At 40.6% G+C, this 14,688-nt stretch overlaps 1 protein-coding gene across 1 annotated transcript in view; it reads left to right on the top strand.

The window, feature by feature from the left end:
• The window catches only part of rabgap1l (RAB GTPase activating protein 1-like), a 422,326-nt gene that overhangs the window by 343,063 nt on the left and 64,575 nt on the right, over positions 1-14,688 (top strand). The window contains 1 exon segment of the mRNA XM_034180104.1: positions 8,433-8,561. Coding sequence (XP_034035995.1) covers positions 8,433-8,561 — 129 coding nt within the window.

Raw genomic sequence — 14,688 nt, 5'->3', positions numbered from 1 at the left:
AGACGCCTGTGTGAAGCTAATTTATTTGCAAGAATCCCCCGCAAAGTCACTCTGTTAAATAAAAGACGTGCAGAAGAGATACAATTTGCCAAAGAACACATCAACCGGCCTAAAGAGAAATGGAGGAATAATTTGTGGACTTATGAGAGTAAAATTGTTCTTTTTGGGTCCAAGGGCCGCAGACAGTTTGTGAGATGACCCCCAAACTCTGAATTCAAGCCACAGTTCACAGTGAAGACAGTGAAGCATGGTGGTGCAAGCATCATGATATGGCCATGTTTCTCCTACTATGGTGTTGGGCCTTTATATCGCATACCAGGTATCATGGATCAGTTTGGATATGTCAAAATACTTGAAGAGGTCATGTCGCCTTATGCTGAAGAGGACATGCCCTTGAAATGGGTGTTTCAACAAGACAATGACCCCAAGCACACTAGTAAACAAGCAAAATCTTGGTTCCAAACCAACAAAATTAATGCCTCGCAGATGTAAAGAAATCATGAACAACTGTGGTTATACAACTAAATACTAGTTTAGTGATTCACAGGGATTGCTAAAAAGCAGTTTGAACATAATAGTTTTGAGTTTGTAGCGTCAACAGCAGATGCTACTATTATTGTGAACACCCCCTTTTCTACTTTTTTTTTTTACTAATAGCCCAATTTCATAGCCTTAAGAGTGTGCATATCATGAATGCTTGGTCTTGTTGGATTTGTGAGAATCTACTGGTACCTTGTTTTCCATGTAACAATAAGAAATATACTCAAAACCTGGATTAATCTTTTTAGTCACATAGCACAACTATTATTCTGAACACTACTGTATACCAGAGGTGGGCAATCATGTGACGAAGGGCCGAGACACTGCAGGTTTCCCTTTCTACCAATCACCTCAGCAGGTGATTAATGCTCAGGTGTCTCAGCAGGTGATTTCATTGGTGATCAGGTGTTTATGCTCAGGGGAGAAGCTCATCAGCAACCCACCTGCTAAGGTGATTAGTTCCAAGGAATCCTGCAGTGTCTCAGCCCTTGCTGCCACCCCTGTTAAATACTGTTTCCTTGGCTACAAAATTTAAGACAACAATTTCAACTTTAAGGCTTTAAAAGTTTAAAAGTTTCTGACATCACAGGTGTAGTGCAGTGGTGAGGGGTTTGCAATATTGAGGGCATAAATCAGTCCCATTAGCAGTGCACAAGCTTTGGCAGCATTGCCGCATCCTGGCAACATCTCTTGGCCTTCAAGAAGGGTGGATACATTCACTGGATCTTCTCCATCCGCCCCATGGACAACCAGAATCTTTAGGATGTGCTGAGTGGCATCACTGCGGCTGTCCTCTTGCATAAAAATGACAAAATTGCAATTAATTTAGAAAAATAAATAAATAAAAAAATACAACCATTTGAATAATTTAATTGCTTTAAATATCCTAGAAGATTAAATATGCCTTAAAACAACCATTATTAAACATTACTTTGATCAGTGGTTCCAAATTTTAGGAAAATATAGATTAGCCTGTTTCCAAACTCTCATTTACCTCCCCTCCTGAAATCATATTCATTTAACTTTATCTCAAACAGTTTCCCCCCTTATCTGCACTGAAGCATTGGTCAATGTATTGGTGCATTTTAAAACATCCCAAACCAGCTAGACTATCTATGCAGTTTAATGCATTACAATTCCTGATCAATTTTTCCATCAACACAATGTACAACTGCAATTCCAATGAAATTGGGACGTTGTGTAAAATGGAAATAAAAACAGAATATGATTTGCAAATCCTGTTCAACCTATATTCAATTGAATACACCAGAAAGAAAAGATATTTAATGTTCAAACTGATAAACTTTGTTGTTTTTGTGCAAATATTTGCTCATTTTGAAATGGATGCCTGCAACACATTTCAAAAAAGTTGGGACGGGGCAACAAAAGACTGGGAAAGTTGATGAATGCTCAAATAACACCTAATTGGAAACAGGTGAGTGTCATGATTGGGTATAAAAGGAGCATCTCCAAAAGGCTCAGCCATTCACAAGCAACGATGGGGTGAGGATCACCACTTTGTGAACTACTGCATGAAAAAATAGTCCAACAGTTTAAGAACAATGTTTCTCAGCTTTCAGTTGCAAGGAATTTGGGGATTCCATCATCTACAGTCCATAATATAGTCAGAAGATTCAGAGAATCTGGAGAACTTTCTACACATACGCGGCAAGGCCGAAAGCTAACACTGAATTCCCGTGACCTTCGATCCCTCAGGCGGCACTGCATTAAAAACCAACATCATTGTGTAAAGGATCTTACTACGTGGACTCAGGAACACTCCAGAAAACCATTGTCAGTTAACACAGTTCGTTGCTACATCTACAAGTGCAAGTTAAAACTCTACCACGCAAAGCGAAAGCCATACATCAACAACATCCAGAAACACTGCTGCCTTCTCTGGGCCCGAGCTCATTTGAAATGGACAGATGCCAAGTGGAAAAGTGTGTTTCTAATGAGTCCATATTTCAAATAGTTTTTTGAAATCATGGACGTTGTGTCCTCCAGACAAAAGAGGAAAAAGACCATCCAGATTGTTACCAGCGCAAAGTTCAAAAGCCAGCCATGGGGGTGTGTTAGTGCCCATGGCATGGGAAACTTACACATCTGTGATTGGCACCATCAATGCTGAAAGGTCCATCCAGGTTTTGGAGCAACACATGCTGCCTTCCAAGCAACGTCTTTTCCAGGGACGTCCCTGCTTATTTCAGGAAGACAATGCCAAGCCACATTCTGCACGTGTTAAAACTGCGTGGCTTCGTAGTAAAAGAGTGCGGGTACTAGACTGGCCTGCCTGCAGTCCAGACCTGTCGCCCACTGAAAATGTGTGGCGCATTATGAAGCACAAAATGTGACAACGGAGACCCCAGACTGTTGAACAACTGAAGTCGCACATCAAGCAAGAATGGGAAAGAATTCCACATACAAAGCTTCAACAATTAGCGTCCTCAGTTCCCAAACGCTTATTGAGTGTTGTTAGAAGGAAAGGTGATGTAACACAGTGCTAAACATTCCACTGTCCCAGCTTTTTTGAAACGTGTTGCAGGCATCCATTTCAAAATGAGCAAATATTTGCACAAAAACAATAAAGTTTATCAGTTTGAACATTAAATATCTTGTCTTTGTGGTGTATTCATTTGAATACAGGTTGAAGAGGATTTGCAAATCATTGTATTCTGTTTTTATTTATATATTACACAACAGGGGGGAAAGTATGTTGGCTATATGCTCAGGACTGACATGGGGTTGCTGATCAGAATGAAGAGATTTAAATTAATCAGTAACGTTGTCTGCTGGCAAGTACATATACAGTGAAGGTTACAATTTGAATAAACACTGCAGAAAACGTTCAAAATGTGTTCACATGTCTTAGTAGCTTAGTAGCTTTGCAGCTACTAATTACAGGTAATATATTATAATTTTTATATTTCCATTTTAGACAATTTTTACACTGTGTAACCAAAACATTAAGGAACCACAGTGCCTTCAAAAACACTATAAATATGTCATATGCTAATATAATTTTGCATTTCTTGTGTAATTATTTGAATTATACAACCAAATAATGCCCCAAAGAACCACTTTGTATTCATTATATTGAAAATGTTTGTGTGTGTGTGTGTGTTTTTATTAAGAATTTGTGTTGATGCCACAAACATTGGCATTTAAAAGGTTAACATTCTGAAATTAATTGAATATTTAATATTTATGATTAGGGCTAAAGTTGATTAAAATAATTTGTTTAAAAAACTGAAAAACATTAACATATGACATATTCATAGTGTTTTTGAAGAGGACACGTGTCCCTTAATTGTCACATTGCAACTATTTCAAAACAGGGTATGAGGGTTAAACGTTAGTGGTGTTTTAAGAAACCATGCGTTACCAGACAATCTTCAAATAGTTCCTCTTCTTTCTCTCCGAGGAAGAGTATGAGACTGCGTAGCACAGTTTCTGTCATGCTTTGGTCCTGGACCGGCCCAGAACCTGCTTTTGTTCCCCAGTCTCCGTCCATTTCCCTGTCTTGGTTTTTCTGTTTAACTCTGAGTGTTTATTTTCTGTTTCTTACACTTTAGTCTTGGTTTTATGATTTGTTACACTTCACCCACGTTAAGTTTGGTTCTGGTTCTACTCTCTGTTTCTTATTTAGTCATTATGTGTTATCACATTAGGTTTTGAGGATTATCTGTTACACTTCAGCCACTTATTGAGTTCTGTTCTAGTTTAGTCTTCATCCTTTACTTTCTGGTTATTCAGTCACTCTGTGTTGAGCACATTAGTCCTTCAGGTTTTTCTGTACACTCCTGCCACACGTTGAGTTCTCATCTAGTTTAGATCCAGCCTTTAATTTTCTGTTCTGTTTCTTCCTTTTCATTTGGTTATTCTGTTTCTCACATTTGGATTCTAGGTATCATTATTTCCTAATTGTTTAACATTTGTTCTGTCACTGTCACATTCCTCTTTTTACTGCTTTTGTCTGACACGCCCACCTGTCACTCCACTCTTGTCTCACTCAGCCACGCCTTCTTTCCTGCACCTGCATCTCATCACGCCCTGATTATCCTCTGCTTTTAAACCCCTTGTCTTCCACAGCTCACTGCTAGTTCGTTGTGCATTCAGCCTCGTTCCAAGCCATCTGTATCCAGTCTTAGTCTGTGTTTTTGCCATTCTCGACTTCTGCTTGTCCTTGACTACGTTTTTGCCTGAGCCTGTTAACCTGCTTCTCCGTGTCTGAACCCAGCCTGTTTTTGACTCTGTTTTTTGCCACCTCTTATGTACCTGTTTGCCCATGCTGGAACTCTGCTTGTTTACTGACCACGCCTCCGCCTGACGACCGTCCGTACCGCCGCCTGTCTGATTGTCTTCCTGTGCACTGACCAAGCCTGTTTCTGATGAAACTTTTACTAATCTTCCATTTGAGTAATGAGTCTGCATTGGTGTCCACCTGCCTGCCGTGCCACTTCACCTCAGATCCTGACAGTTTCACGTCTCATCTCAATGCCTTGGTTCTGTCAAACAATTGAAAATGTGTCAATACTGAGCTATGAATCATACACAGTGATCTAACAAATGAAAATGCAAAAGCATACATAGTTCAAGGAACACACTCATGTGTAACAATAGAGGAAAATAGTGCCACACATCTGCAAATCTTTGAATTGACCAGTCAGTTCCTCAGCTTGTTCCCCAGGACACCCCCCTTAATTTTCATGAATGCAATCAGTTTATGTGTATAGTAGTACAGTTTGTACGTGAAGGTATGTTCCAAGGAGATTGTTGTAATTCTCCTGAATTCTTCCTTGATCTGAAATGACACAAGATTCCCAAGCACATCTGTGCTTAATAGAAACAATGAAAACTGATACATTTTGTGTATGTTCTGTTGCAATAGTTTCACCTACCTCAGCTTCACAAAACAAAGAGGCCATCTTTCTTTAAAATCAGCAGCGGCTGGACTACCACTCACAACCTCAAGCCTTCAACAGGAGAACGTTTTGGCCATCTTTTGTTTGATGACACCACCGTTCTCCTCGCCCTAAAAATGAAGAGATATGATTATTAATAATAGAACAACAATTACAATGCTCAATTTTTAAGTGTACATTAAAGATCAGCAATATTATTAAGAGAGAGAGGAGGTCTGGAGCTTTGTGAATAAGTTTCACTTTCCTCTTTCACTGACGCTGTGCCCCGAGAGCTCCTCCTCTCATCCCTCCTCCACTCTCTCTCTCTCTCTCTCTCTCTCTCTCTCTCTCTCTCTCTCTCTCACACACACCCTTCTGTGTCTGCTGTTTTTCAAACTCGGAGCTTTTTAGAAACATGAAGCCATTCAAGTGTAAAATAAACTAAATTTCTGAATGTATCTTCAGATCCCGATACAGAAGGACCTCTGGATTAATATCTGATTTTCATGGCGGGTTCATTCTCTGATTTTTACTGTTTGCGATGTGATACGAAGAAAATGAGAAATATATTTATTACTTTAATTGTTGGTTTAAAATTGCAAAACTATGACTCTTTAAGCTTGAAATATGATCGAATTGGTACATTTTAAACAACATTTCAGTTCATTTTTCAGAACCTCTGTGCTGGGCGGCACAGCCAATTTGAACCTGAGAGCCAGGCGGAAATTTGCAGGCCGCCCACGGGGCTAGAACCCCGATGGTAACCCACGCTACGTGTAATGTATTTGTAATTGCTGCTATAAAAAGGCTGCTAGTGCTAGCTATCATTTGAGCATGCCCAACATGTATACCTCCGCCTGTGGTTTTCTCAGATTCACAGCCGGCCAGGCTACTGCTATAGATCTCCATGGAGCACCACGACATGCTACGTTAAGCTACACAAGCTACCACATAAAACAGCACAGCAGTGTACAGATGTGTACACAATGTTAACACGGTCTGCAGTCATTTACATAAGCTAGAGATGCTTTCGCATTTAATAGTCGTCCACGTCATGTTACACGATTCAATATATCACAAGTAAGTATCTATTACAAACAGACTGAAACTTATGGCTCAATTGTTGTTTCCACCTGCGTTTCAATTCCAGGTAATGCGCCGACCAACACCTCTCTCCTCTTGTCTCATGTGCTCGGCTTCCCAGCTCCCATGATGCCTTGCTTGACTTCTGGTGTCTCACCCATCATTCCCACGCACCCAGATGGATTTTTCAGATTAAAATCTAATCTCATCTTCAACCGCTTTTCTGGGTTTGGGTCGCGGGGGCAACAGCTCCAGCAGGGGACCCCAGACTTCCCTTTCCCGGGCCACATTAACCACCTCTGACTGGGGGATCCCAAGGCGTTCCCAGGCCAGTGTGGAGATATAATCTCTCCTGGGTCTTCCCCAGGGTCTCCTCCCAGATGGACATGCCTGGAACACCTCCCTTGGGAGGCGTCCAGGAGGCATCCTTACCAGATGCCCCAACCACCTCAGCTGGCTCCTTTCAACGCAAAGGAGCAGCAACTCTACTCTGAGCTCCCCACGGATCGGACCGAACTTCTCACCCTATCTCTAAGGGAGACACCAGCCACCCTCCCGAGGAAGCCCATTTCGGTCACTTGTACCCGCGATGTAGTTCTTTCAGTCATGACCCAACACTCATGACCATAGGTGAGAGTAGGAACGAAGATTGACCAGTAGATCGAGAGCTTTGCCTTTTGGGTCAGCTCCCTTTTTGTCACAACAGTGCAGCAGAGCGAATGCAATACCGCCGCTGCTGCGCTGACTCTCCTGCCAATTTCACACTCCATCGTCCCTTCACTCGTGAACAAGACCCCGAGGTACTTAAACTCCTTCACTTAGGGCAAGGCCGTATTCCCTACCCGGAGTAGGCAATCCATCAGTTTCCTGCTGAGAACCATGGCCTCAGATTTAGAGGTGGTGATCCTCATCCCAACTGCTTCACACTCGGCTGCAAACCGATCTAGTGAGTGTTGGAGGTCACCGGCCGATAAAGCCAACAGGACCACGTCATCTGCTAAAAGCAGTGATGAGACCCTGAGCCCACCAAACTGGAAACCCTCCTCCCCCGACATCCTGTGCATGAATATCACAAAAAGGATTGGTGACAAGGCGCAGCCCTGGCGGAGGCTAACCTCCACTGGAAACGAGTCCGACTTACTGCCGAGCAACCGAACACAGCTCTCGCTTTGCAAGTACAGAGATTGGATGGCCCTGAGAAGGAACCCCCTCACTCCATACTCCCGCAACACCTCCCACAGTATCTCCTGGGGTATCCGATCATGCGCCTTCTCCAAGTCCACAAAACGCATGTAGACTGGGTGGGCATACTCTCAGGCACGCTCCAGGATCCTTGTGAGAGTAAAGAGCTGGCCGGTTGTTCCACGACGGAACCCGCATTGTTCCTCTTCAATCAGAGGCCGAACTCTCCTTTCCAGTACCCTGGAGTAGACTTTACCAGTGAGTCTGAGTAGTGTGATGCCCCTGTAGTTGGCACACACTCTCTGGTCCCCCTTTTTAAACATGAGGACCACCACCCCAGTTTGCAGGATTTACAAATCATTGTATTCTGTTTTTATTTACATTTTACACAACATCATTGGAATTGGGGTTGTATATGTGGCCCTGCAACAGACTGGCGTCCTCTCCAGGCTGTACCCTGCCTCACGCCCTATGACTGCTGGGATAGGCTCCAGCCCCCTTGACCCTTAATTGGAGTAAGTGTTTAAGGATGAGTGAGTTAATGAGTATTCAGAGGGTTTAACACACTTAACTCAATATAATTTGACCTCAATATGCTCACAATCCTTCCTTAATCTGGCATTTTGAACAAACCACTTACTGGACGTTACTTTGAGTTCCCCTTCTCTCACTTTAGTGTCACTTGTCTTTTTTCCTTTTGTCCTCACACCTCTCTACATCCAGACATCTAAAGAGGACCTCCTGCAGGCAGACTTTGAAGGAGCTCTCAAGTTCTTCAGAGTCCAGCTGCCTAAACGATACAGAGCTGCAGAAAATGCCCGCAGGCTAATGGAGCAGGCCTGCAACATCAAGGTAAGAATCTCTACAAACAAATGCTTTCCCTTTTCCAAAACATTGCCTGTATTATACTGACAGCACTGCACATAATGTGAAGTGAATTTATGGCTCAGTTTTGACAGTGATGCATAGAAGCCAATACTCATTTGGGGCATGTCTGAGTGCACTTTGCTATTTAAGCGACAGAAAATACTAGCACAAAGCTGGGTGCGTTGTGTTAAAGGTTGGGATTACTGTGTTCATTATTCATGGACATTTTGTCTTTCAAACATATCAACCAATCTCTGTAGCACTTGCCCTTCCCTTAAAACTGGAGTGTGCCATGGAGACAGCTCTATAGTATCAAGGAAGTGGGTGCAAGTGAAAGGATTTCAGTCTCATTAACAGATTAGTGCCCACCGGTTCATTTGGACAGCGGTCACCAAGGCTCCCTGAGGTGAAAGTGCAGCAAGGTGAGGTTTGTATTTGCTCTTATTTCATTTAATGAAAGCTTTTAGTTTACTTCCATTGTGTATTTTATCCACATAATGCATGGGTTAAATTTCTCCGTCACCACGACGGATTTCCGTCATTTGGAAAATTTAACCACACATATGTGTGCGCACGTGGTGTCATGCATGTTTTGGGGCCGAAATATGATAGTCTCACTGTCAAAGCAACATCCCATTATGCACTAATCAAAGCAGCAATGTCTGCGTGGATGGCGCCGCACTGCGGAGAAAGGGACTGTGTGAATTTTCCTTCCTCTCTGCTCTGTTTACTGCTTGCCATGAGCCACCGTCCTCCTCCCTGTCTTCATGAGAACATTGGCAGACACTCCCCAAGTAAAGCGGGGTGTGGCTTTGCTTTGAACCAATGAAGCATTGATCTGACTCACTGCTTCAATGGTTTGTTGTATTATTTCGCTTTATCTTAATTTTCCCCCGCTAAAACCCTAAAGAGCATATGTCTGTCAGTAATAGTTACCTTTTTTTTATATTAAACCAACCTGTTATGGTCTTCTGAAACAGTTGATAGATGTATTTTATAACTTAAAACACGACAGATGCTTACACATTAGCATGTCTATGGCGTTTTCAATGTTAAAGTTAGCATTCAGCTGTTCACATCTCAGCACAGTTTGTGTGCATTTGTTTTCTGTATAATAAATAATTAATGGATTAGCATTTGTTGTCGTAAAAGAGTCAAATGTATTACGAATTGTGATATTTTTTATTTATTTTATATATTAATAATAATAATAGCAACAACAAAAGTAATAATAACTAATATTGCTACAATACAATTTTAGAGAAACAGACAAAAAGAACCTGATAAAACAAAACAAAACAGAAAAGGTAAAACCAACTCACAATGAACATAAATAAATAAATACAGAAATAAATGTTTCGAGTGAGAGCATGTTACAGATTAAATGTGAATAAGCCAGTTTTGAGTTTCTCAGTGCGCATGCATTTTCAAAACTGGTGACAGTGTTACTTTGTGCACAGCAGGACAACGTTGTCAGTTGCTTTAGGCCCTGATTTTGTATTTTGACTGTACAGCGATACAGCACCCATTTGGTGCATTCACTGGATTAGAACAGATCAAAATACTACAGAAGACAAAGAATTTTTACTTGACAGTTTGAAGTGAGTTTTCTTTGCTTCAGAGGGCTTCATGCCCCTTAAAATTCACCAGAATATGCAAAATTTGACTTGCTCTTTTCAAAAATTTCTGGTGGAGATCCCCCAGACCCCCCGTAATCAATACTATGTTTTTACTTCACAGATTGAAGTGAGTTTTATTTGATTCAGAGGGCTTCATACCTGTTAAAATTCACCAGAAAACACAAAATTTGACTTGGTCTTTAAAAAATGTTGTGGGGGGCAACCCCAGACTCCCCAGAATCAAGACTACACCCTGCCCCCACCACCCTTTTATGTACCTTTATGTTGAAGTTTTGCATTCTTTTTATGCTTTGTCTGTCTCTCCTTAGAGGCTATTTAGAATAGATTTGTATGCTGTATAATGTGTTTATTGTATTTATTGAGGAAAAAAAAGAGTGTTCCCCCACTACGCCACATTTTAGGGAATTGCTGGCATTGATTTTTGCCAGGAAAAAATTTCAGTCAGATGAAAATTTATTGCTTTAACCCATGACGTAATGTCACCTGTCTGTCTTAGGGGTGGGGATGTGCTTGTCTCAAGTTTCTTTTTTCTTTTTCTTTTTTTTTTGTTCCTCCATTTGTTTCACTACTTGATGCTAATTAGCCAGATTTTTTGTTTATTTGGAAAAGACCAAAACACATCAGCTGAAGAACGAGCACATACTGGTTAGATTGGGACCATTCGCACAAACTAACAGAAAAGAGGAATTTTTTTTAACTGATCTTTCTCATGTTGCTTGCCATTATTACAGCAGTGTGACTTATGCATAGTATCTGTTTTCTCTCGCTCTCTGCTTTTATCAGTTGTGCACATTGTAATTCATTAGTGTGCACCACAGCCAGACATTAGCAGATAAAATTTTATCAGCCTGCAAGGTCACTAAAATTCCCGTGCAAGCATATTATCATCCCCCTACTGACCTTAATGAGGCTGTGGCATTTAAAGAATTTGCAGAGGTCACCACAGACCAAAAGCAGTACAGGGTGCATACTGTGGGTTTGTGTGTGATCAAGTCAGCAGGGTCTGTTGTGAGACAGGAAGGAAAGAGTTGACAGTGAGATGGGGAGATAATCAACCTCCCTCCTACACCCTCCTCTGTCACTCACACTCTCTCGTTGCCTCCCCTGCTCACTCTTTCACGTTGGAAATGATCTGGTTGTTCCAGCGGGGTGTCAGCCTGTCGATGGGGGCTGGGAGCGCGCCGTACTCTCAGGAGTTGTGGGCCGTCCTTAAAGCGGCAGTAACACCCCGTAATCTGTTTAATCCCCATAAAATCGTCCCTGAAAGCCATATTAATTTTTCGAACGGTGTCCACCTGGAGGTCTCTCACAGTTTCTGGAAAAAAATTGATGCAGCAAAGCTCCAAATCGTTCAGACATTTATTTGCAATAAAAATCCGCAGAGAGGGTGGACCACTGCTCACACAAAGCCTGCTCACAGGCGAATGACGCAACCGACAGGCATGAAAAAACTCACGCATGCGCACGAGGGTTCAAGCTTGTCTGACGCAATCACACGTGATTCAAATCCATATGGTTTTTTAAAAAAATAATAAGGTCAGATACTTTTCTAATAGACCTCGTATAGTTCATCTGAGCAATCTTGTATAAGCATGGTCAGAACAGGCCAGAAAAGCATCTGCATGTTTTTCTTTTGTTTCTTTTCTTTTGTTCACCTGCACCTGGGGTAGAACAGAACACCCTGTCATCAAGGAAAGTCTGCAAAATTCATGTCATTGTGATGTTTTATACAACAGCAGTTAATTTAATCATTTGTTTATCACGAGATGGAGGAAAAAAATCTGCTGTACAGAACAACTTGGTGCAGAACACTGGTGTGGCACTGGTGTCGCAGTAGGCAAGTTGTCAGCACTTTTTGTTTGGGGTTTTTGTGCAAACTGTTTTTTTCATGATATAAGAAAAGGTTTCTGTGACTTTGTGCACGTCTGAATCGGCTTCAAAGGGACTTACATGCAGCTATGATTTGGGGTTTTTATGAAAGTCGTGTTTCTGTAACATTTGGCTGTAGATGCTCATTCTCCTCTCATAGTATTGTTATACATATTTCTGTGTGGGCTTTCCTTTTCACTTGAACACAATATAATGTTTTCTGTTTTTTAAATTTATTTATACATTGCCGAAACACAACATAGGTTGCCCGAGGCATTGCTACATTGACAACAGTGGTTCTGAAAATTCACTCCGGCATGTTATTATTATTATTATTATTATTATTATTATTATTATTATTATTATTATTATTATTATTATTATTATCGTCATCATCATCATTATTATTATTATTATTATTATTATTATTATTATTATGGTAATTATAATAATTATACAAATTTTTAGGATTTTATTATAATTAATATAATTAAATCATTGGCGTTTATTTATTTATTTATTTATTTGTCTGTCTGTCTTTTAGCATGATTACTTCAAAACTACTACATGGATTTTGACAAAATTTTCACCACAGATACGTATTAGGCCATGGAAGAATCCATTCATTCTTGGAGGTGATCCCCTCAGACTGGATCCAGATTCTGGATCAAGATTTCACTTTATATAGGCTTTGAAGGATTACGTCAAAACTACTTCACAGATTCTCAAGAAATTTGCTTCACAGACAGATATTATGGCATGGAAGACTCCACTGAATTGTGGAGTTGATCCAGATCTGAATTCTGGCTCAGAATTTCCCTTTATATGAGCTTTAAAGGATTACGGCACAAGTACTTCACAGATTCTCACCAAATTTGCACCACAGACAGATAGGGCATGGAAGACTCCACTCAATTTTGGAGGTGATCCGGATCCACATACTGGATCAAGGTTTTCCTTTATATAGGCTTTGAAGGATTACGTCAAACTACTTTACAGATTTTCACAGAATTTGCACCACAGACAGATATTAGGGCATGAGAGACTCCACTGAATTTTGGAGGTAATCCAGATCCAAATTCTTGTTCAGGATTTCACTTTATATACGCTTTGAAAGATTATGTCAAAACTGCTTCACAGATTCTGACTAAATTTGCACCATAGATACATGTAATGGCATGGACGTCTCCATTAAATTTTGGAGGTGATCCATATCTGTAATCTGGATCAAGATTCACCTTATAGGCTTTTAAAGATTACTTCAAAACTACTTCACAGATTCTAACCAAATTTGCACCACAGATAGATATTAGGTCATGGACGACTCCACTGAATTTTGGAGGTAATCCAGATTCTAGCTCAGGATTTCACTTTTTATATAGGCTTTGAAGGTATTACATCAAAACTACTTTACAGATTCTCACCAAATTTGCACCACAGATACATGTTATGCAATGAGCGACTCCATTAAATTTGGGAGGTGATCCATATCCTGATTCTGGATCAAGATTACTCTCTATATATAGGCTTTGAAAGATTACGTCAAAACTGCTTCACAGATTCTCACCAAATTTGCACCACAGATACATATTATGCCATGGAAGACTCCATAAAACCTTTGAGGTGATCCGGATTCTGACTCAGGATTTCACTTTATATAGGCTTTGAAGGATTACGTCAAACTATTTCACGGATTTTCACCAAATTTGCACTATTATGCCTTGGAAGACTCCATTAAATTTTGGAGGCAATCCAGATCCGGATTCTGGATCAAGATTTCACTTTATATAGGCTTTGTAGAATTACGGCCAACTACTTCATGGATTCTCACCAAATTTGCACCACAAATAGATATTAGGGTGTTGAAGACACCATTGACTTTGGCAGGTGATCCGGATCCGGATTCTGGATCAATATTTCACTTTATATAGGCTTTGAAGGATTACGTCAAAACTATTTCATGGATTCTCACCAAATTTGCACCAGAAATAGATATTGAGACATGATAGTCTCCACTGAATTTTAGAGGTGATCTGGATTGGCAGATGTCATAAATCTGATTGCTCTTGTTGTTGTTGTTGTTGCTGTTATTATTATTGTTATTTTAAGAAGAAACCTAAAGCAGATCAGACAATTTCGGGTTACCATCTGCTTTGACCATAATAAACATAAAATAACAAAATACAACTAAAGCACAACAAGGAATTGTCAAACATGAAACAGAAATGTTGCAGGTAAGCAACCATATACATAGCGAGTCAAGTTATCACAACAACAGATCGCTCCAAAGACAAACAAGAGGTGAAGAGTCGAGTCCCAGTAACATGGATGACAACTGGCTTGCCAGTATTTTCACCCAGTCATGTTTTTTGACATAATGGTCTATAGAGGCTTTGCATGTGACATCACAAGTCACGTGCCGGGGATGCCGCGCACAGCCAAAGGTCAAGTTTAGCAAGTCACAATACACTTGGCTGTGTAAACGAACCATCTCAACTTGTCTTTCCTCTGCTTTTTTAAACAAATTTATTTATAACTTTTCACAGATTATTGAAAAGGAACACAAGAGCATACAATTTAACAACACACACTTTTAAAACCCC

The sequence above is a fragment of the Thalassophryne amazonica genome, chromosome 10 (assembly GCF_902500255.1).
Source record: "Thalassophryne amazonica chromosome 10, fThaAma1.1, whole genome shotgun sequence".
Lineage (NCBI taxonomy): Eukaryota > Metazoa > Chordata > Actinopteri > Batrachoidiformes > Batrachoididae > Thalassophryne > Thalassophryne amazonica.
Note: the sequence above shows the minus strand (reverse complement) of the source record. Positions and strands in the feature narration are given on the sequence as shown.